The sequence below is a fragment of the Zeugodacus cucurbitae genome, chromosome 4 (assembly GCF_028554725.1).
Source record: "Zeugodacus cucurbitae isolate PBARC_wt_2022May chromosome 4, idZeuCucr1.2, whole genome shotgun sequence".
Lineage (NCBI taxonomy): Eukaryota > Metazoa > Arthropoda > Insecta > Diptera > Tephritidae > Zeugodacus > Zeugodacus cucurbitae.
Window position 1 is genome coordinate 55148607 of NC_071669.1, and position 23131 is coordinate 55171737.

Sequence of the window (23131 nt, forward strand, 5' to 3'; positions counted from 1 at the left end):
TTTTTCATCGGTTTAACGCGCCTTAATGTTAAAATTCGTGTACGACAAACACACAAAACTGGGAAGTCATTAATGTGAGTGACATCGACTAGTGCGGTATATGTATGTATGTTAATATGTCTTCTATCATGTAATATATTTATTTGGTTTGATCCGCTGGATTGCTTTGCCACGCCTGTGCGCGTTTTCGCATAATTTTGCCTCCAAATTGGCGGCCAGTACCGCGTCGCGTCTTTAATGCCGTCAGCAAAATATACAAACACACACATACACTCAAACACACGCTCATTAGTTGTAAATTAACGGTTAAACAGTCTTAATACATTTGGTTATTTCAATATTCTTGATTTTGCTGATCGAGGCAAACTAATTTCGTCTGTCATATTTGAATTTATGGCTTTGGCTGACACAAGAAATTAGAATTTTGTAGAAAAAAAAAAAAACAAAATGCGCAGGATTTGCGACGTAAATCGCGGAATTTTAATTAAATTCTTAGTTAGTCCACTTGGTTTTTTTTCGTGAAATTTTGCGCACTTTCACGGCAGGTGCCATTAGTTATGGCCACACATGTGTTCCTTACTGTTGCCACAACCACACCAATTCATGCACTTTAAATCACTATAATCGCTAGGCGATTTCATTTCATTGAATTGTATGCTTGTAATTTATGCTGGATTAGTTTGAGAAATGCAGTCTCTGATTTGGTTTCTGTTTTTTTTTTATTTTACTTTATGTTTGCAGTCGTTTTGCAGGCAATAACATTTTTTTTTATTGTACGCAAGAATTTTGGAAATTTCAAAATTTTTTCGAACCGTAATTTTTAACATTGTTTTATAATAAGGTAAATTTTTGTCCAATTTTAATTTAATTGATTTTAATTTTTTTTTATTTTTATTTATTTAAAATTTTTATTTTATTTTAAATTTTTTTGAATTTTAATTTTAATCTTTTGTTATTTTTTTTAAACTTTTTTAATTTTAATTTTTTTTATTTTAAAAATTGTTTTATAATAAGGTAATTTTTTCTCCAATTTTAATTTCTTTGATATTTATTTATTTTTTTTTTTATATTTTTTCAAATTTTTTATTTTATTTTAATATTTTTTATATTTTTAATTTTCTTAATTTTTATTTATTTAAAATATTTATTTTATTTTAATTATTTTTTTTTAATTTAAATCTTTTTTCATTCTTATTTTTTTAATTTTTAATTTTATTTATTTAAAATTTTTTATTTTTCTTCAATTTTTTTTTTGAATTTTAATTTTTATTTATTTTAAATTTTTATTTTATTTAAATTTTTTTAATTTTAATTTATTTATTTAAAATTATAATTTTTATTTATTTAAATTTTTTTATTTTATTTTAATTTTAATTTTTTTTATTTTAATAATTGTTTTATAATAAGGTAAATTTTTCTCAAATTTTAATTTCTTTGATTTTATTTTTATTTATTTAAACTTTTTATTTTATTTAAATTTTTTTTAATTTAAATCTTTTTTATTTTTATTTTTTTATTTTTAATTTTTTTTATTTTATTATTTTTTTTTTAATTTTAAGTTTTTTTAATTTTGAATTTTTATTATTCCAATAATTTTTTATATTTTATTGTTTATTTTAGTCATTTTTTGTTATTTAATTTTCTAATTATATATATGTACACATTTTTATTTAAACTACTGACAAAAATCACTTCCAATTTCACTACCACAACAACAAAATTTTTTTATTTTTCCACCACTCCACTCATTACAAAAAAAAAATTACTTCATAATCCACTAACTTCTTGTTTTTAAACACTTTTGTGTACCGTTCATCAGTTTGCGATAAGCGCGCTAACCGTCTATACGTTCCGTGCGTGATCGTTCCGCGTTATCGACTACTGCACAGCTAGAGCATTGAATAATAACACAACTGGCCTGGCTGGCTGACCAAAAAGTATTCCAACAGCCTCACTGATCTGGTCAATTTCCATCGATGACGTTTTTATGTAAAGCTTTCGCGAGCTTTTCCATTTCCATTTGCGGGCGCTGCGATTTTCTTATTCTTTCAACATCTCTCCCACTCTTTGTTCTCGTGTTCAAAAATCAAAAAGCTAGCGCTCTCTTGCTCTCTCGTGCTCTCACATGGGATCACTTCCAGCATCTGTTCGTTACTTTTTTTTCCTTTGCGTTGTTCGAAAATAAATATTTCTTTGTTCTCTATATAGTATCTATAACGTTAATTTTCTTTTACCTATCGCATCACGGCAAACGCTGTCTTTCTCCGCTCTCTGCCTGACCTCTCTTTCCGGCAAGTTGTTGCTCATGTTGGCATATGGCGTATGTGGTTTTGGGGTTGTCACGATTTTTCGTGACGTTCAATTTGCGTTTTGATGTGTTATTGATTTTTTTGTTTTTCATTTGTTGTTGTAATTTTCTTGTGATTTTAATTGTTGTTGTAATTATTATTTTTTTTAATTGTTATTGTAATTTTCTTGTGATTTTAGTTGTTTTTGTAATTTTTGTGTATTTTTTCGTTTATGGCTTTTTTATTTTTAATTGTTGTTGTATTTTTTTGTTTTTTTTTTTATTATTTTTGTAATTTTTTGTGTTTTTTCGTTTATTTTCGTTTTTTTTAGTGTTTTTGTTGCTGCTATTTTCCTCTCATTTGTTTTTGTTTGTTGATTTTTCTTGTAGTTGTTGTTGTTTTTGTTAAAGATATATTCCCATGTCTTTATTATTTTTCATTTTTATTGTTGTTGTAGTTTTATTTTACTATTGTTTTTGTTATTCTTTCATCGTGATCTCAGCTCTCTATGTGCTCTTGTTATTGTTGCTTTTGCTTTTTCGTTATTTTTTTTTTTTTGGTTTTCTCCAATATTATAGTTGTTTTTGTATTCTGGAAACTCTCTGGATTGTTTTCTAGAATCATTTCTTTCTTATCTGCGCTTTTCTCCATTTTATCTATTTGCTTTGCTCCACTCCTCAATATTTGTTTCTCCTTTTCCTCGTTTCTCTCGCTGCTTATAATTACTAGTTGATTTTTGTAGGTTAAAAATAAGCAGTTTCTCTCGAAATTTTGACTTTTCTCTGAATTATAAATACGAACAATCCATTAGCGTCCTAATTATATGCGGTTTGTTTTTATTATATAAGCGCGTGTGTGTGTGCGTATGTACTAAATGACGCTGTTGGCCGCTCGCTTATTACATTCACTATTGTTGTTTTTGCTTTTGTGCTTAACACACGTTTATTGCGGCGCTCGTGCGCCACTACTCTTTGGTCCATAAAAGTTTGCAGCGCTCCAGCCTCCCTTGTGATAAGCATGCTCTGCAACCAGTCGCGCCAAGAGTAGCGAGTACCAAGTTTTGTAAACACATGTACTAATGTGTTTATTGTTGTTTTTTGCTTTTTCAGTTTAATTATTTTCTTTTTTTACTGTTATTATATTGTTTTTTCAAATTTCGTTTATTTTTGTTCTCTTTTTGTATTCATTGCTTCATAGACTTTTTTTTCTTTGGTTTTAGTATATATTTATAGAGTGCGCCTGTCTTGTTTTTGTTGACTCCAAACTTGCGCTCGTCCATTCATTACTCTATAAGTGTATGTGTGGGTGTCTGCATGTTGCTTGTATGGTTTCAAGAATTATTGCCCCGAAGATGTAATTATTGACCTGCCGCGTCTTGTTCGGCTTGACGTCATTGCTTTGCAGTCAACTGCTCTGTATATATACAAATTATTGTTATTGTTGTTGCTGCTTTCTGGTACACTATTGGTTTTTTAAGTATTTTTGTTACTTTTCTTTACGTAGTTATCACTGAAAACCATAATTTCCGGTGAAAATGTGCGCTTTTTGCAAAAATTTTATATTTTGGAATTTTTTAAATAAATAAAAAAAAAATAAAAAAAAATAAAAAAATTAAAAAAATAAACAAAATAATATTGCTTAATTCTCAATAATCAATAAGCAGATTTCGGTGTAAATGATTTGTTGCAGGCTCCTTAACTCACTGCCTGTATTTGAATGTAGAGACCGACCGATTAATCGGCCTTGGTATCGGCATCGGCCAGTATCGGCCACAAAATTAAGCATCGGCATCGGCCATATTTGGCCGATTCTTAGCCGATTCTTTCTACTTCTTACGGATTATTTTAAAATACATTTTTTTTCTTTTTTTCATTTCTTTAGAGCATAAAATTTGAATTCTTCTGTTTACCATATAAAACACAGTGAATCACATTTGACTAAACTAACAATTCATCATGGTGATAATTTAAGTCTAGTATAAAGAAATTCAACAATTTTGCATTAATGAAAGGTTTTATTTAGCACTGCTAGAAACATTCGATTTATGTCAAATATGTACAGTTTTGTTTAAAGTTGTTGAGATTTTGAAGATAATGTTTTAAAGTCACTATTATAGCATAACTAGGTTAATTTATTTTTAAAAGTTTGCCATAGACAGGATCAATTAATAATCACTTGGTGCTGACCTGGACTATAATAAGGTGCATGGAAAAGAACCTCTCAAACAAGCTTCCGAAGTTTCTATCGAGTCACTATCACTATGTGACGCCTTTCACAATGCGAAATAGAAATGACATAAGTCATATCTTTGGAAATAACGGATGCTTTTTACTAGACCTACTATTTTCGAATATTGGCCTTAATACTCATATTTGTCCTTAAGGGGTAACTCAGTGTAACCCATGAAAAATTGGCGATTTTAGTGAATTTTTTTAAAGAAAGTACTCGGTCGAATGTTTCGAAGTTTTTTGGACATAATAAGGTGTACTTTTATCTATATTTTAAGGTTTTTATTTTACAAAAATTTTGAAAAATAAAGGAGTTATGGGTTGTCTTGGGAGGTGCCAAAAAAAAAAGTTCCCCAACTGCTGACATGATTCCGGCCGAATGAGTAACTGAAACACAAAAATTTAAAAATGTTATTAAAGTTGAATATATTCCCTATACAATGACCCACGATTATTGAAAGATATCAAACATTAACAAAATGGCGTAGTTTTGAAAAAATTTCGATTTATAGGTAAAAAATGGTCGTTTTTTAAAATGCCAAATTGACAATTTTCAACAAATCAAAAAGATCGTAGGTCATTGTATAGTAAATATATTCAAGAACATTCAGTTTAAATTTGAGGTTGATCTGTTGTTTTGTGAAAAGTCGTTTCGAGAAAAACGCGTTTAAAGTTTCGACCATAGCGGCTAATACATGTGAGCGATTGCTCTTTAGAACGCTGCCATTCAAAAACTATTCAAGATACGACCTTACCTTTCACAGGATATTTTTGAAATTATAAACTTTCGAATAAGCAAAAAGTAAAAAATCGATTTTTTGAAAATGTCACACCGGTATACCCCCTTAAGGAAAAAAGCAATATTGCTGATTGTAGATTCGCGTTGAGAAAACGCGAATAACTTATTTGTTCTATCAACATATATCTTATAATAATAATTTATTTAGTTTTGAATATTAATTAAATCACTAAACAACTTCATATTTACATATGAATTGAATTGTTTACTTATTTTGTGATGTTATTTTGTCTTTGTTTTTATTTGTTACTATACTAATTTAATAAATAAAGTTGTAGATGAAAGAATCGGCATCGGCATCGGCAGCGGCCGATTCTTTGCCAACTGGCCGATTAATCGGCATCGGCATCGGAATCGGCCAAAATTTTGGTATCGGTCGGACACTATTTGAATGTGTAGTACACTGCGTATACTCAACTTGTTTAAAGTGCGCATAAATTGGCAAATGTGTTGAGTGAAAAGAGATTGGCAATTGTTGCACTTCTGCTTTACTTCATTAATCGATCTCGATTTTGGTATTGCTCATAAGGTTGCCAGATGTCGCCAGGAATTGATCTTATTCAACTTTTTCCTTTCATCGCGGACTCAATGTGAAAGTCGAATTTATCAAAAACGTGGCATCTATAAAGCAACTAAATCTCTGCATAGCCTCCAAGTATACAATTTATTTCGAAATCAGCGATTTTGGTTTCTTCAAAGATGAAAATGTAGTGACTTAAAATACATACAGGCTATACCAGTGTGATACTTTCAAAAAATCGTTTTTTTATGTTTTGCTTATTCGATGTTTATACTTTCAAAAATATTCTGTGAAAGCGGTAAGGTCGTATCTTGAATAGTTTTTGAATGGCAGCGCTCTAAAGAGCGACCACTCCCAGGTATAAACAACATTTCTCAAAACTGCTGACATCATAACTCCACGAGAAATTGACCGATCGACTTCAAATTTAAACTAAGTATTCTTGTGATATATTTACTCCACAATCCTACCTACTATCTCTTTTATTGGTTGAAAATTGTCAATTAAAAAAGCGACCATTTTTTTCACCTTAAAAAACGATATTTTTCAGAACGCCATTTTTTTAATTTTCGATATTTTTCAAAAATCGTGGGTCATTGTATAGGAAATGCGTTCAACTTTAATAAACTTTTTGAATTTTTTTTATATTCTTATATATATTTTGAATCATGTCAGCAGTAAACTTTTTTTTGCTCCTCCGACGACAGCACATAACTCCGTTATTTTACACTATTTTTGTTAAAAAAAATCTTAAAATATAGTTGAAAATATACCTTACTATGTCCAAAAAACTTCGGAACATTCTTTCGAAGAAAGCTTTATAGTAACATTGAGATAGCTCTATGAAAGCTGTCTGATCGAGACAGAGTCGAAATATTAACAAAAATATCATTATTTCTTGACACATTTGAAATGGAAAATTATAATTAGAAGTAAGTGATGCAATAAAAGTTCTAGCCGCCAGGTGGCGCTGTAGTCAATTTGTTCATAAAAGCAGTATTTACTAATAATATATGGTTGATACTGTTGAACCAAGATTGATGATTGAAAACAGCTTTCAAAATAAGTCGTTAAATCTTAAAATAAATTGAAACGAATGTCAGCTCTGATGAGATAAAAAATTCCGAGAAACCTAGATCAATACATCAACACCAATTGTAAGTTATATGTAGATTTATATTGTACGAACGATTTTTTTACAAAACACTTTTCTTATGAAACTGTTACTGGAAAATCGCACAGCTCAGTTCTTGGTAACCAAAAATGAACTTTTTTCTTCGCAATAAAGAATTTCTGCACAAACACAAGTGCAATTAGTAGTTTTTAAAAAAATCCATTTGGAACATTTTTCTTGAGGTTTTTTGATTTTTTTTTTTTAATTATTTTTCTCCACAAATTACTTTGACTTACTTTTGCACTTGGCCAATGGCCAAACTGAACATGCATGTTTCTGAAAGTTGTGATATTTTTATGATTTCTGCAGAAAATCATTTAAAAAAAAGAAACCGCGACCAAAAATAATAATACTACATGGCTAAAAAAAAAGTAAAGTAAATGGACAAAAATGTCAACGGCAAGCGCAAAAAGCAGCAAAATACTAATTAGAATAATAAGAGATTTAAAAAATACATTTTTACACAAAAATTAGCAAGAACAAGTAGCCAGCAGCGCTAGAACATGTAGTGTGCCGGAATGACATTGGTTTAAGCAAAAAAAAATCATATGGAAAACATATATTTATCTGACATATGTATCGTTCCATAAAAACTGATTTATGTATATATGTTCATATGTCACTCACCTTTTTATGACTTTTGAAAACGGAGCATTTGAATGTGTCTGTGCTGGCATCTCGTGCAATATAGCTAAATATTTTGAGATCGCTGCTATCGTGTGACACATAGAAAATTCTATAGATGGGATGATTGAGTAATTCGATTTCTTCGGCGTCATTTGTCCAATTCTTCTTCTGAAAAATGGCGGAAAAAATAAAAATAAATAAATAGTAAATATTTATTTTTCCTAAGCGCATTAAATCAACCAAAGATTACTTACTTTTCTTCGGCGTTTCTTGAGCACCACGCGTACGCCATTCACCGAAATGTGTATGGTCACTTTGCGCTTCTTCAGATTCTGCACTTTGCACTCGTACTGGAATTTAAGCAAAAGAAAAAATTAATAAAATAAAATAAATATATTAATTGAAAGGTATGGAGATATTTTATTTACATTTTAAAATTAAAAAATTAATATAGACAAGTAAGGACTGGCTAATTTCGGGTGCAATCGAATTTATACTCTCGCAATTTATTGATTTCGTTTTATTAAGACACATTTTGATCCATTTATTCGACATAAAGTCTACTAGAATAACGAAATATAGTATATGAGGGCTGAGGTAATTTCTGAACCGATTTCACCAAATTTCACCACCAACATACATTATATCTAAGATTATATGCTCACTTAATTTAGCTAAGATATATCACATATTAATCTATATATGCGGAATAAAGCCCACCGTATTTTTGTAAAACCTATAACTATGGGAGCTAGGGCAAGTTATGACCCGATTTTAACCATTATTGGAAAAAAGACATACTTTTAGATGAAAATAAATTCTCTCTAAATTATATTAAAATATCTGAGAGATTTAACGATATTTCCGGTGAAAAATTACCCTTAGGCACTGAGTTTTTCATGATCGATTTCCGGGGTCTTGAAAAGTTATAGTCCGATTTCGACAATTTTTCGACAAGTGAAGCCACAGATGATATGCAGTATTTGCGTTAAGGGTTTTTCACTTATCTTCAATGGTCCCTTATGTATATATTATAAAGTGAAGGAATGAGATGGCATTCAAAATTGAGTTATATGGGAAGTAATTGTGGTTGTAAACCAATTCCGCCCATTTTTGATACGTGTTATCAGGATGTCAAGAAAGTATTATGTACTATTATCTTAAGTAATTTAATAAATTTTAATATTCATATATATATATATATATAATTTAATTAATTTTAATATTCATATATATATATATATATTCAGCATATTATTGGTCTACAACTTTGCTTCCGCCGTTTTCCAATAGATGTCTCTAGGCTCAAGCACTGGTCGATTAAATCGATTAAATCGTTTTATATCGATCTTGGACATTTGTGTCAACATTAACCCAACAAAATATTTGTAGAGATCTGTTTGCATCCCAAACTTATTCTCAGCTGAAAAAATGTCACCTTTTCAGCTGAATTCTCGACATTTGCACGGAATACGCATGCTGCCAGAAAGATGGTCAGAAGTAGAGCTAGTGACGGCCAATATTTTGAATAAATTTGTAACCGTTTTTATAAAAAAAAGCCTAAAATTTACAAAAAAAAAAACGGCGGAAGCAAAGTTGTAGACCAATAAATCCGGTAGAATAAATTTCCGATATTTCAGTATATCCCAGATAACACGTTCAGCTAAGACTAAACGCATTATTCTCGACTATGTCAATACTTGTAATAGCTGTCTTCGACTCAACAAACATAAGTATAGTTCAAATCACATTAATACACACCAAAATTAATTCCATTTCAATTTATTAAGAAGAACTAATCATAAACTATTGATAAATATTGTAATAATGAAATATGTCTACAAATTTATTTTATTGCAAAGCACTCATGTGTCATTTGTAATGCAAAGTCAACCCTTGGCTAGAGCTTTACGCAAAATCTCGGAGTCATAAGTACAATGATAGGTTGAATGTGCACCAAACTGTGTGATATTAAATCCCAATAGTACAAAGTTATGGATAACATCGTTTACGAATACTCTGGTCCAATAATTTGCTAATATATAAATGCTATGGGGATGCAGATTCCGGCAACAGAAGTGAAGATCTATCTACGTATAGAGCAAAATATTAGAACAGGTTTTCGTGGTAGACAAGTAGACCACTCACCGCTTTTATAAGTCTCCGACAATTGCTGCACAACCTTGTTTGATGTGACAATTTGGCAATCAGTACCGTTAATATGTCGTTCAAAGCATCTTCCTCGCCCTTCAACGTGTCATTAATCTTGCCAATAAGTAGCATATTTATAAAATGGTTGAAACAATCTGGCAACAGAGCACCATAATAATATTGCTTGAAAAATATGCACACAATAAATTGACTGGATAAATAGACGCAAAATATATTTTGCAGAAGGATCAGCTTTTTATACCAATTGAAGTACTTCAGATAGTTCAATAACATTTGACCCGATTGACTCCACAAAGAGATTGCCTTACACATCGGTTTGTTCTTCTTCTTGCATTCTGCTGTGCATTGAGATTTGATTATATATCGATCTACTTGTTGTTTAATCCATTTCTTCAATACTCTATGGAGTATTAGCAATTTTCTAATGATCACATAGTTTGCAATATAGGCGAGTTCGAAAAGAGGAAAGGCTATATAATTACTAAGAATACTAATTCTTTGTGAAGATTCAACTAAAATCCAAACAATTAGTATAATTTTGAGTAACAACAATAATTTGATGTGGGGTTGCATGACTGCACGGGATCCAGTCAGCGCTGAGAGTTTTCGTTGGATCACGAAAAGTTCGTTGAAAAAGTTTTTCGCAAACTTGCTGGTCCTCTTCCTTTGGACTTGGTATGAAATTGTAAAAAAAGTCATAACATACATAGATCTTATAATGAGTATGTATGTGTGGTTGAGAATTTGAAGTGATCTCAACTCATAAGCTTGTGGTGAGTCAATAAAAATTACAATCAGTAGAATAATCATGACAAATGCTGCGTAACTGCCGATAATCAAAAAATATATACAAAGTATGCAACGTCGTACCCAAGGATTTCGGGGCTTATTCTCAAGACGCTTCAGCGTCTCATTGTAATACAAATCGGTGAAGCGAAGCCAACGCAGCAGATAATAGTAAAAGCGCGCACAAACAGTGAAGACGTCAGCCGCCATTATCTTAAGCGACGCTCATTGCAGATACTTAATTTGAATGATATGAAATTTATTCATAAATATGTATGTTTATGAGTGATGTGCTCATATAATGATATTATAGACCTATTGTATATATGTATATAGTGCACCCAATACAATTTGTATATGTAAACGTTTAGTTAATTATCGATGATGAAAAATTGAGATATCTTGGTACATATATTCCTTGGAACCATGGCACGGTTAGTAAAGTTTAAAGTGCTATAGATGATATACATATTTTTACAAAGTTGTATTCTAATATCTGCACTGGTGATTCATTTATACCTATTTATACTATTTCAATTTATTAGTACATTAAAGAAAGTATGAACAGAAACACTTATAATAAAATAATTGGGATTAATACATATTTGGATTGAAGATTCGGTACACCGATCATAATAATATCCAATTATAAAACATAGATATCGCTGCAGTTACAGCTTCGATAAGAAATTGCCCTTAATTTCGATGCCAAACAACATGTTGAAAATCAGACATATAATCTCGAAAAAGAATGAAGAAGAGACTGTTTGATTACGAAAGGCAATATACACACCAGAAGATCAATTCGGGACTAATTTGTTCATTGCTCTGGTTGATACAGCTCTCGTTTCTGTCAAAGAAAGATTGGAGCTGTTGAAAAAACACCAAAGTCTATAGGGATCTTTATACGAATCACAGAATCGCAAGATTACATAGATCTAACAGAAAATTACCCGTTTGGCCATACATAAATTGATTGGTGCTGTATGAAGAGTTGAAACACATTCAAACCTGCAACCATCAAACAGACTTTGTCAGTGACCGTGCCATTGGAGAGGGAAGTTTTTCAAAATACTTACCTCAGATCTACTATGTATGTCTGAAGAAAATCTGAAATTTTGACTAATTTTAATTTTAATTTTTATTTTTATTTTTATTTTAATTTTAATTTTAATTTTAATTTTAATTTTAATTTTAATTTTAATTTTAATTTTAATTTTAATTTTAATTTTAATTTTAATTTTAATTTTAATTTTAATTTTAATTTTAATTTTAATTTTAATTTTAATTTTAATTTTAATTTTAATTTTAATTTTAATTTTAATTTTAATTTTAATTTTAATTTTAATTTTAATTTTAATTTTAATTTTAATTTTAATTTTAATTTTAATTTAATTTTAATTTTAATTTTAATTTTAATTTTAATTTTAATTTTAATTTTAATTTCAATTTCAATTTTAATTTTAATTTTAATTTTAATTTTAATTTCAATTTCAATTTCAATTTTAATTTTAATTTTAATTTTAATTTTAATTTTAATTTTAATTTTAATTTTAATTTTAATTTTAATTTTAATTTTAATTTTAATTTTAATTTTAATTTTAATTTTAATTTTAATTTTAATTTTAATTTTAATTTTAATTTTAATTTTAATTTTAATTTTAATTTTAATTTTAATTTTAATTTTAATTTTAATTTTAATTTTAATTTTAATTTTAATTTTAATTTTAATTTTAATTTTAATTTTAATTTTAATTTTAATTTTAATTTTAATTTTAATTTTAATTTTAATTTTAATTTTAATTAGACTAGACGAAGTAATATACTAATTTTACCAATTTTCGGAAAGGAAAGAAGGAAATAATTCCTTTCTTTAGAACATCTGAGACTTTAATCGATATTATCGGTAAAAAATTAGCCACAGCTACTGAGATTCTCCTGCTTGTCTAAGATCTATATACGTGATGTTCCGGGCCGTCATGACATAAATAAATTTTATCTGAATCAAATTGTGTTATACTAAATCCTAATAATATTACGTTTTGGATAACATCGATAACGAATACTCTGGTCCAATAATACCCTAATACATAAATCCCATTGAGACGCAGATTCCGGCAACAGAAGTGAAAATTGATCTGTGTGTGAAGAATCATGTGAGTACTGGCTTTCTATGTATACGATTACACTACTCACCGCTTTTAGAAGTTTCCGACAATTGCTACACAGAATTGCTTGATGTGACAATTTGGCGACCAGTACCGTCAATATGTCGTTCAAAGCATCTTCCTCATGCTTCAGTGAGTCATTGACCATGCCAATAAGGAGCATATTAATAATATGGTTTAAAGTATCTGGCAACAGCGCACCGTTATAATATTGTTTATAAAATAAGCACACAACAAACTGACTGGCCAAATAGACACAATATATATTCTCAATAAGTACCAGTTTTTCAAACCAATTGAAATGTTTCAGATAGTTCGTTAACATTTGACCCGATTGACTCCACAAAGAGATTGCCTTACAAATCGGATCATTCCTCATCTTGCAGTATGCTGTGCATTGAGATTTGACTCTATATTGATCTTCTTGTTGTTTAATCCATTTCTGCAATACTTTGTGTAGAATTAACAATTTTCTAATGATCACATAGTTTGCAATGTAGGCGAGTTCGAAAAGAGGAAAGGCTATATAATTACTTAAAATATGAATTCTTTTTGAAGATTTAATTGAAATCCAAACAATCAGTATTATTTTAAGTAACAACAATAACTTGATGTGAGTCTCCATGATTGCAGGACATCCAGTCAACGCTGAGATCTTTCGTCGAATTACGAAAAGTTCGTTAAAAAATTGTTTCAAAAACTTGTTAGTCCGTTTTCTTTGGATTTGATATGAAATTGTAAGAAATGTCGAAAAATATATAGAGTTCATAATGAACATGTATGTTAGGCTGATAATTTTAAGTGAGTTGACGAAGCCAGAGGTTAGCCAGACCCCGATACTGGCACCCAAGAAGAAGAATATGACAATCGCCGCGTAAATTCCGAAAATCAAGTAATATATACAAAGTATGCAACGTCGTATCCGTGGATTTCGGGGCTTATTCTCCAGACGTTTCAGCGTCTCATTGTAATACAAATCGGTGAAGCGAAGCCAACGCAGCAGATGATAGTAAAAGCGCGCACAAACAGTGAAGAAGTCCGCCGCCATAATTTGCCAAGTGAACGTGAAATGAACAACTGAAAGTTACAAATTCCAGTGATGAACGTGTATAACTGCTATCACCGTTATAATTCTCATGTACATTAGAGAGAAAAGTTGTGTTATTAGTTAGGTTATTATGTTAAGTGATGTTAATTGCCGAAACTGAAGTTCAAATTAGGCAATACACATAAATAATAAATAAAAGAATGGCATCTTATATACATGTAGTTCTAATAAATGCCAAATTATTCCAAGGCTCTGGGGCTATTTTCTATATGCCCACAAAATGGTGAAAACTGAAAACAGATAAAGAGCCACAACTAAGCCATAAATAATGCTATTAAAGCAAAATTTGGTACGAAGGATCGCACTGGGAAGGGGCATTTTTGGAAATTGGTTTACAAAATTTTAAATGGGTGTGACTCCGTTCACTTATGGGTCCAAAACCATATCTCCTAAACTGCTCGACCAATTCAGATGAAATTTGGTTTATAATATTTTCATGGCAATCCAATGATATTACTTCCTATACGAGTATACCAGAACTTTGAAGTCCATCTGAATCGTTTACTTTACAATACATAAAGTATGCACTAGTGAAGATATCGGAACAGAACTGTGATAAATACTACATTTGTAGTGTGGCAGCCCCTTTATAAAAATCGAAATCGGACTATAAGTATTCAAGACCCCATATATCAAACATCAGGACATCAGAGCTTCTAATAAATACTTTACCTAAAATATAGTTAAGTTTCTCAGATGTTTCGAAGATATTCAGAGGGAATATTTTTCTTCCAATAATATGTCTCCGTGCCAAATATGGGTAAAATCGGATTATAACTTCTCCTAGCTCTCATATAGCTAATATTAGGGCTGCCAACTTTCAATGGACTTTATACCACCTATATGCCGAATATGTGAGTCAAATTGTGTGTTATATTAGTAAAATTAAATAAATAAATTGCGAGAGCATAAAATATACGGTTACACCCGAACTTAGCTCTTCCTTACATGTTAATAATATAATTTATTTTTTATTTTTTTTTTTTTTGTAATTTTTACGAAAATTTTTCGCAATGTAGCCAATTAATCGACTTTCTCATATTACACATCCTCGACGTTTTCAATTTGATTTTGACACTTTTATTCTATTATATCGTTAACGGTGTGCTACGCCTACACAACTAATCAGCGCGCGTCAGCAGAAAATCTTTCAATTTCACACATTCTATACAACAACACACACATGCAACAAGCCGACAGTGCAGTTTTTCTCTACCAAACCTTTTCAATACAAGGCATTGTACAATATGTGCTTGTCAACAATTGACAAAGGACAATGTGTGGCAAGAAGCCCCTAAAGCGTGCGTGGATTGGGGTTTGACTTCAAGTCGGATTTGGTTTTTCATGTCAATTTGACATCAATGTCAGCTTAGCTGCCGATTACCGTGCTGTTGTTGACATGTTGCAAGTTTTTTGTTCGCTTTTGTATCCACACACATGTATATACAATACAAACATACATATGTAGAATATTCATGTGTATGTTAGTCACTTTGTATGTAAATATTTGCAAAACATTCTCAGCAAATGACTGATGGATGGTTCGGTATTGTGGCGAAAAAAGGGAAAAATCCTTTTGTTAATATTGATGCCTGTGTTCAAGTGTTTTGCATTTACCGTTGTTGCTGTCAGCAAGCACAAATGCATACAACAAACACGAAAATAACAAGCATGATAATGTCAATGGCAATAGGATCGGTTAGTTGGTGGCAATGTGAAGGGCCCCATGTGTAATTGTTAAGCGTAATATGTGTGTGATTTTATGTTTTTTGTATGCTTATGAGAAATTTTTCTCCAGTATTTCTACTTAAATTTCTTCATTAAAACATTGATGGTACTTTTATTCTCATTTGAGTTAAGTTTGAAAATTTATAATAGTCGTAACTTATATTTTAGACACGAATCAAACCTTGGTAAAATATAAATTTTAAGCTAAAAATATTATTGAGAACATGGCACACCGAAAACAAAAAAATTGCCTTTTTTAATCTGTAAGCACCAAAAAGTGGACTTTTGTAGACACTTGAAAATAAATGCGATTTTTATTTATTTTTTTGCTATAAAAAAATCGAAGAGCATTCCATACTAGCATTTTCATGTAATGAGTTCACCCAACAAATTTCAAGTCATTCGGTCAAGCAGTTTTTGAGATACGATGGAAGAAAGTTTGAAAAATACGGCTTCCATGTTTCCAGCTGCCAACTGAGTGCTTGGAACTGCTCCTTCTTCTAGCTGCTCTATCTCTAAAACGACTTTGAATTTTATAAAATCACTTCACTACCATATTCTACATATACATACACGTTAAGAAAGCAATTTATGAAAAAAAAAATTGAAAACGATTTTTTGAGTCCATCGTATGGGATGACCTCCCTTAAAAGAAATTTTAAGTTTTTTAACTTAAAAATAATAATTCACTTCAAAAACTATAAAGAAATTTGATAAAAGGGTTAAAGAAACTGGTGAAGTATAGAAAGATTATTTACAGACTTAACTGTAACGTTAATAAAACAATCAGCCATATTGTAAATTTCATGTGAACGACATTCCCAATGAAAAAACTCACATATTTGAGTTTTTTGTAAGATGAATTCCACATGGCGAAAATCTCACATCTTCACATACAGTGTGTATATTAAGTAGTTTTTTGGCTATATGGAACCATAGGTAAATTAATATTTGGTGGGATCTTTGTGTGGTAGAGGGCGCTTCAAAAGTCTTCAAGACTATTTCAGCGTTTTTAAGGGAAATCGTAAGATGTCTAGGGTACTCTACAATTCTTTATGGAATTTATGGAATGCCCCGTCTATGCAAGATCAAGAATAAAATTCCGTGGAGGAATAGGCGAGTGAACAAACTATGCAGATTTGTAGTTGGTTTATAGCGGGGAACAGCAATAAAACCTAACCTAAATCTTCATTTGTAGCCCCACTACGAATTAATTACAAGAACTCAAGTTTCCTTAAAGAATTAAATGCATACTCTTTAATATTGAAAAAGTAAGAAAATACTAACCATAGACAAAAAAAGTAAAATATTTCACAGGAATTCTTACAACTTTAACTTAAGGTAAGGTTTGACATCTTTTTTTTCCATTTTTTTTTATTTATTTTTAGTTCATTCGGGGAAAAACTAACGAAGTTACAGCAGATTGAATAACGTTACCTCCAGCTACCTGCGCTGAGTGTACAAAACTTTGAATCGATTTTCCCAAATATGTAATTTTTAAAGTCGGTGACCAGCCTACAGGAAAAACTATTACTGCATCGATCGTTTTGAAATTTTGTACAAATATTCTACACATATATAGCTCTCGAGTGACGTCGAGTTTTTCCAAAAATTTTAATTACTAACAATTTTACAATAACTAATAGATCGATTTTTCGTCTAAAATCGTCATTTTGGCTTGAAAATGGTACCAAAAATTGAAAAATTAAAAAAAAACTCGACGTCAATTGAAAGTTAAACTAATAAACTAAAGAAAGCATTTTGATTTCCTGGCTTCAGATGATCCAGTGATGCTGTAGGCTGGTCACCGCACAAAAACCTCTTTACGAGATGCCTGCAGAGATCGACGATAAATACGTTATTCCATGCTATTTTTCGATACAACTTTTTTTAAGTATCCTTCAAATGTTGTACTTTCATATAATAATAAGTAAAATAAACCTACAGCAATAATTTTTTATAAAAAAATTCATGAAAAAAGGTATTTTTTCGATGAAACAAACCTTCGAGATGTTGTACACGATTACTCAAAAACTATTCAACCGTTTGACTTGAAGATTAAAATACTTTTTCCTAAATAGATTTTCCATAGAGTGACGTTGGATTTTATCGATAGAATAATTTGAAAGGTTTTTATCCAATTTTTTATACCATATTTTTAGCTCAAAATATAAAGTTATTTTTGAAATGCTTCCGACTGATTCTATGAATATTGTTAAATATTTTCCATTAAGTCATCTTCCTTGTATAATCATAGTAGGAACACTAGGCCTAGCTTATGTTTTCGTTTTATTTTTTTTTTTTAATAAAAAATTTTACATCGAAAATATAGTCAGCTGTTTTTGAATTTTTTTGTTGTTGTAAATTTTTCAGTTTCACAATAGTAGCTATCATTCTGAGTCATTACAACAATGATATCCATACATAAACACATCAACAACAACAGTACAATTGCAGTCAGCGACTGTTCAAGTTTCTGAGAAAAGCTCAAGTTTACAGTTACATTTCGTAACATAACCCAACGCATGTTTACGAGTAGAAAATTCAAAAACTTTGCAGCCACAAACTTGTTTTCCGCATATTTCCGGCCCTTATCTCGACTTCATTGCGCTCTCGTGTGTTGTGCGGCGTTCTATTGTGTTGTCTGCTTCAACAAGCTACTTTTACCTTTTGGCGAAATTCCTTGCTGCTTCACACACTACACAACACAACACCACAGAATTTTTCGCCAATTTTCTGCTTATCAAAGTTTTGCAATCACAACGAGTTCACTGCGAGCTCGGATTCTGTTGCTCAGCTTGCTACTTATCCCACAAAAAAAGAAAAATGAAAAAAGGGGAAAAATAGAGGGAAATCTCGGCAACTCCTTGAATCCCATTAAAAAGTTTTCAAATACCTTCCTGCTGTTTGCTGTGGGCGTATTAGTTCACTGCGGTGTCATTCCAGCAATAATTCACATTCACAATGCGAGCGCCAAAGAAAGCCGGCTATTCTTGTTGTGTGTAACGGCACATGTGTACACACATTTTATTTTTGTATGCTTCGGGCTAGATGTAGGGCAAAAAGTGTAACACTTTCATATGCAAAGGATTTAAGTCGAATTTCGTATCTCTACGTGAGGGTTTAGCCACTTCAGGCATTCTTCCTGAATTCAAAGCGCTGAAAAGCGAAAAGCATTTCAACGATGCTATTGAACTTTTGAACACAGTTATACACATACACAGGCGAGCATATGGACGTATGTTTTGTGTTTAGTATTCGCGCTTATATTTGAGGTTAGGTTTTGCATTTTATCCATGGTAATGGAAGGTAAAGTTTCTAATCTCTTGAAACGGATATTTTAGATAAATAAAAAAAATACAAAGTGTGCCTGAATATAATTCCAAGGTTATATACAAAAGCTGGATGAATTGTAATTTTTATTTTGAGAAACAGTGGCAACTCTACTCATCTGAAAGTTACAGTTTACATATCTCATAAGCTAAATGAGCTGCCTTTGGCAAATTAAATGAGAGCTTTTCACACACCATACCTATTCTACGAAAAATAATCCCGATAAACCGATGGTTGCCAGATAAATCTCTCGCATAACGGTATTCTTCAAACCTACTAAACATGCAGTAACTCTGAAACATTAGACTTTGAGCCTAGAAACGGAAACATTTCCGTAAAGACTTACACTGACTTTTTCACATACATCTCAAAAACGAAGAAATGAACATACATATTTTTGAAGAGTTGCCATCTGTTGAAATATCTTAATTTCTAATAAATTTTTAATGTTACAAATATTTTACCAATCTAATTAAGAAAGGGGTGTTCAAAAGGAACGCTACAAAAGTAGACTGATTGGGACAGCAAACGACGCCATTTTTTTCTCCACACTTTTGACATTTCTTTTCAGTAAGGTTTGCCATTTCATCATGAAAAGATATAAGATCCAATAACGAGTCCAAATTATTAAAATTTATTACCGAAATTCGGAGTCAGTGGCCTCAAAAAAGCGCTACGTTTAATTTATGGTCGGCTCATTTCTGACTGAATGGCTTTGTCAATGAGCAAAATATGCGTTATTGGTCAGGCAGCAATCCATACGAACTCCATGAGTCACGACTGCATCCCGAAAAAATTAAGGTTTGGTGGGGTTTATGGGCCGGCGGCGTCATTGGACCGTACTTCTTCCGTGATGATCAAAACCGGCACTTTACTGGGAATGGAAATCGCTTCCACGTAATGATAACCGAATATTTTTGGCCCGAATTGATTGGACTTGGACAATATGTGGTTCCTACAGGACGGCTCCACAAGTCACTCCGCGCGTGTCATATTCGATTTATTGAAAACCAAGTTTGGTGAATGTGTTGTCTCACGAAATGGTCCAGTCAATTGGCCGCCTCAGTCGTGTGATTTGTCGCCGTTAGACTATTTTCTGAGGGGCCACCTCAAATCTATGGTCTATGCCAACAAGCAAGCGATGATTGATGAACTTCTTACGAATATCAGACGTGAAATTGCAACAATATCGGCCGGTTTATGCTTGAAAACCGTTCAAATTTGGGATCAGCGTCTGGACTACTGCAGGCGTGCCCGTGGTGGCCATGCAAAAGAAAGCGGGTTCCCTACATAATCAGATCGAATGTACTTTCACAGGAATAGAAGAATTTTGTAGCGCTCTTGTTGAAAGACCATTTATAATTAAATACAATTTTTTGAACAGGTGGCAACTATTGTAAGGCTTTTAAAACCATGTTGTCATTGTAATCTTTCTCAATCATATCATTTTATAAATTTTGGATTTTTCTTTCAAGCAGTTGGCAACCTTTTATATAATTTATATAATTAATTTGTTGTTTTATGATTTTTGATTTATTAACAACAAGATAATCAATTAAATACTTTTTCAGTTTCTTATTTTTTAATACTCTTATAAAGCAATGGTTAACCTATTCAAAATTGGCAAATTTCTTCAATTTTTTTTAATATTATAATTTTTTTCATAAGAATTTTAAAAGATTAACGCATATAAATATATAAAAGAAAAAAATTATAAAATATTAATTTAACCATTTTTAAACATGTGGCAACCCTCTTTAAAAATATTACTACTTTCATAGTTTCTCAAATTGTGTCGCATATTCCTATAGTAGAATTTCTTAATATTATCAATTGAGTACACCTAAACTTTTCAAACAGGTGGCAACCATCCGCTTATTTAATTGATTATTTTTAATTTTTATTAAAAAAAAAAGTTTTAATAAAAATATTTATTTAGAAAATTTTGTTCAGTGTACAGTAAAAATAAAAAAAAAACATTATTAAAAAATATACACATCTATATGTATGTATGCATACAACCATTTCGTTTATATGACCCACAAACAATGAACCAAAGGCAAATAATGAAGCAAAGCGGAACGGTTAAAAAACAAGAACAAAAACAAAAAACACCGAATCGATTACTATTTATCACCAGCACAACGACAAGCCCATTTTTTAATACTTTTCTACACACACACACACCGGTACAAGTACACCTAAAATGAGGTCATTGTCAGGCAGTCGACAAAATTGCCGGCCAACAGTGCTGCTTGGCACACAATCACCAACACCCTGATGGCAGACAGCGAATGTGTCGAAATGATGGCTGCTGCTGCTGCCGCTTCCTGCTGCCACCGCCGGACAATATGAACTTGAAATTGTGTTGTAACTAAGCCCTTTCCGCCAGCATATTTATTTACGAATATGCACTTCAAAAGCCCAATTTATTCAGGGCGGCAAGCGTAATAATGAGAAATGGCAAATTATTGTAGACTCGAAAGCCCAACAGACGGCCACAATGGCTTACCTTCTTGTGTGTGTTTGAGTGTGTGGCAATTGGCTATCGAGCGAGCTTCTACGCAAGGAGATGATCACATATGCTCACATACATAAATATGCACATACTGTGACCGCTGGCAGTTTGAGTTTATTTATTTGCCCTCCAGCAGATTGCTTGGCTTTTTTTTCTTTCTTTCTTTATTGGCCATTTAGGGAAGGGTCTTGGCGGCATATGTTCGCATTTTATGTTTATTTGTATGTCAGCTATACCTATACATATGTGTATGACATAAAAAATTAATAAGAAATTCAGGCATAAGCGGAACCGGAAGGAAACGTTGCTTTGTTGTGTTTGTCTTCATTATTTTTTATTACCGTTTGTGTTGCAAACTGTTTGTGTCCACAGCTGTTTTTAATAACTCATTCATACACACACACACACACACACGCGAGTATATTTATACATAATTTAATGGAATTTTATCTTTGATGATTGGCCCATCAGTTTCTGGCTTTTAAGCCACACCAACCATCCACTCATATTTTATATGCATTTCTCGATTTATTGGCAATATGTGTGCGGCAGATGGTTAATGTCTGGCGTAGTCTATGAGGCGTTAAATTAAAAGTTCGAGTGGTGAAATTCGGAAGAGGAATATGTTGCTAAGAGGTGAGATTGCTTAAAATAAAATTAAGAACTCGAATGTTTGAGTTTTCAATATATACTTCACTAGAGATATCAGGGGAGAAAAGTTGTACTGAACAATAATATAAGGTAGCTAAGGTAGCTAAGGTAGCTAAGAACAGCCGATAACTAAAAATAGTTAATATTTGAAGTGGTCGATGCAATTTTTTGTCATGTCAATCCAGTATTTATGGCATCCCGTAAGCTATAGCGCATCAAAAGTTAGATTCAAGCCCTGTTTTTTCAAACTGAGGATGTGGTCTCCTTGCCTTATATGTAGTTGCTTATTCATGACTAAGGTGGCCTATGTTCTTTAATAAAAACTATGTTGTAGGTTACTGTTAGGGTTTCTAAGAATACTCGGTTAGTATAGCTATATATTGACTGAAATTGGTTTCAATGGTATTCTATTTCTCACTTTGACATAATTATTGATTGGAAGCAATGATAATACTTTCTTGGAATTATATTTCACAGCTTTAACTCAAATAATATTGGGATTGCTCAGTAACAGAGTATTTGAGTGGACAAAACATTGGAATGATGACCTTTGAACTCTGATCATGACTTTCTTATGATTTCTTTATGATGTTTTTAATTAAAATCTGAGTAATAGCCTTTTCACACAAGTGCTAATTGATCAATGTGCTGATTGATCAATTAACCGAGCGATTAAAACGCTGATTAAAATCGATTTATCATACAAAACAAAAACCTACATTCATTTTTAAGGGCGGGGTAAGGGTTTTCACTTTCGAAAAATCGATTTTTTTTTTGTTTTCTCTTATTGTTTAACATTTCAAGAATATGTCCTCAAAATTTTAATCCGATCTAAGCAATATTCTTGAAGTTATTGTTTAATTAGTCTCGGGGCCTTTAACGATCTAACTCTAACAACTTCAACTTTAAACGCGTTTTTCTCAAAACTAATTTTTCGAAGTCCGTGTTCACTGCCATTTGAAAACTACTCGACCGATTCATTTCAAACTTTGTACACATTTTCTTCATATAAAATACCTTCCCCCTACGTT

The 23131-nt window shown here is 31.3% G+C and overlaps 3 protein-coding genes across 10 annotated transcripts in view; 1 reads left to right on the forward strand and 2 right to left on the reverse strand.

Annotated features, from left to right (window-relative positions):
* Positions 1–23131, forward strand: part of LOC128921571 (uncharacterized) — a 163703-nt gene that overhangs the window by 128088 nt on the left and 12484 nt on the right. The window lies entirely within an intron of this gene.
* The window catches only part of LOC105211010 (capon-like protein), a 301508-nt gene that overhangs the window by 46687 nt on the left and 231690 nt on the right, over positions 1–23131 (reverse strand). For 3 of the 7 annotated variants that reach the window (XM_054229557.1, XM_054229555.1, XM_054229556.1), the window contains 2 exons: positions 7891–7986; positions 7637–7804 (listed from right to left, as the gene is read on the reverse strand). In XM_054229557.1, the coding sequence (XP_054085532.1) occupies positions 7637–7804; positions 7891–7986 (264 nt within the window). Of the gene's footprint in view, positions 1–1766; positions 3911–7636; positions 7805–7890; positions 7987–23131 lie in introns of those variants that run through there. The other 4 variants (XM_011182241.3, XM_054229554.1, XM_054229552.1 and 1 more) reach the window with 4 other exon arrangements.
* LOC128921570 (uncharacterized) lies at positions 12411–13790 on the reverse strand. The gene is made up of 2 exons (XM_054229558.1): positions 12791–13790; positions 12411–12732 (listed from the first exon to the last, which is right to left on the reverse strand). The coding sequence occupies exons 1-2, from the start codon at positions 13538–13540 to the stop codon at positions 12541–12543; spliced, it is 942 nt and encodes a 313-aa protein (XP_054085533.1). The 5' UTR covers positions 13541–13790; the 3' UTR covers positions 12411–12540.

Coding starts and splice junctions, on each gene's coding strand:
- LOC128921570 (XM_054229558.1), bottom strand. CDS start 13,540: ATGTTCATTATGAACTCTATATATTTTTCGACATTTCTTACAATTTCA. Junction 12,733..12,790: donor GTCGGAAACTTCTAAAAGCG/GTGAGTAGTGTA, acceptor CTTCACACACAG/ATCAATTTTCACTTCTGTTG.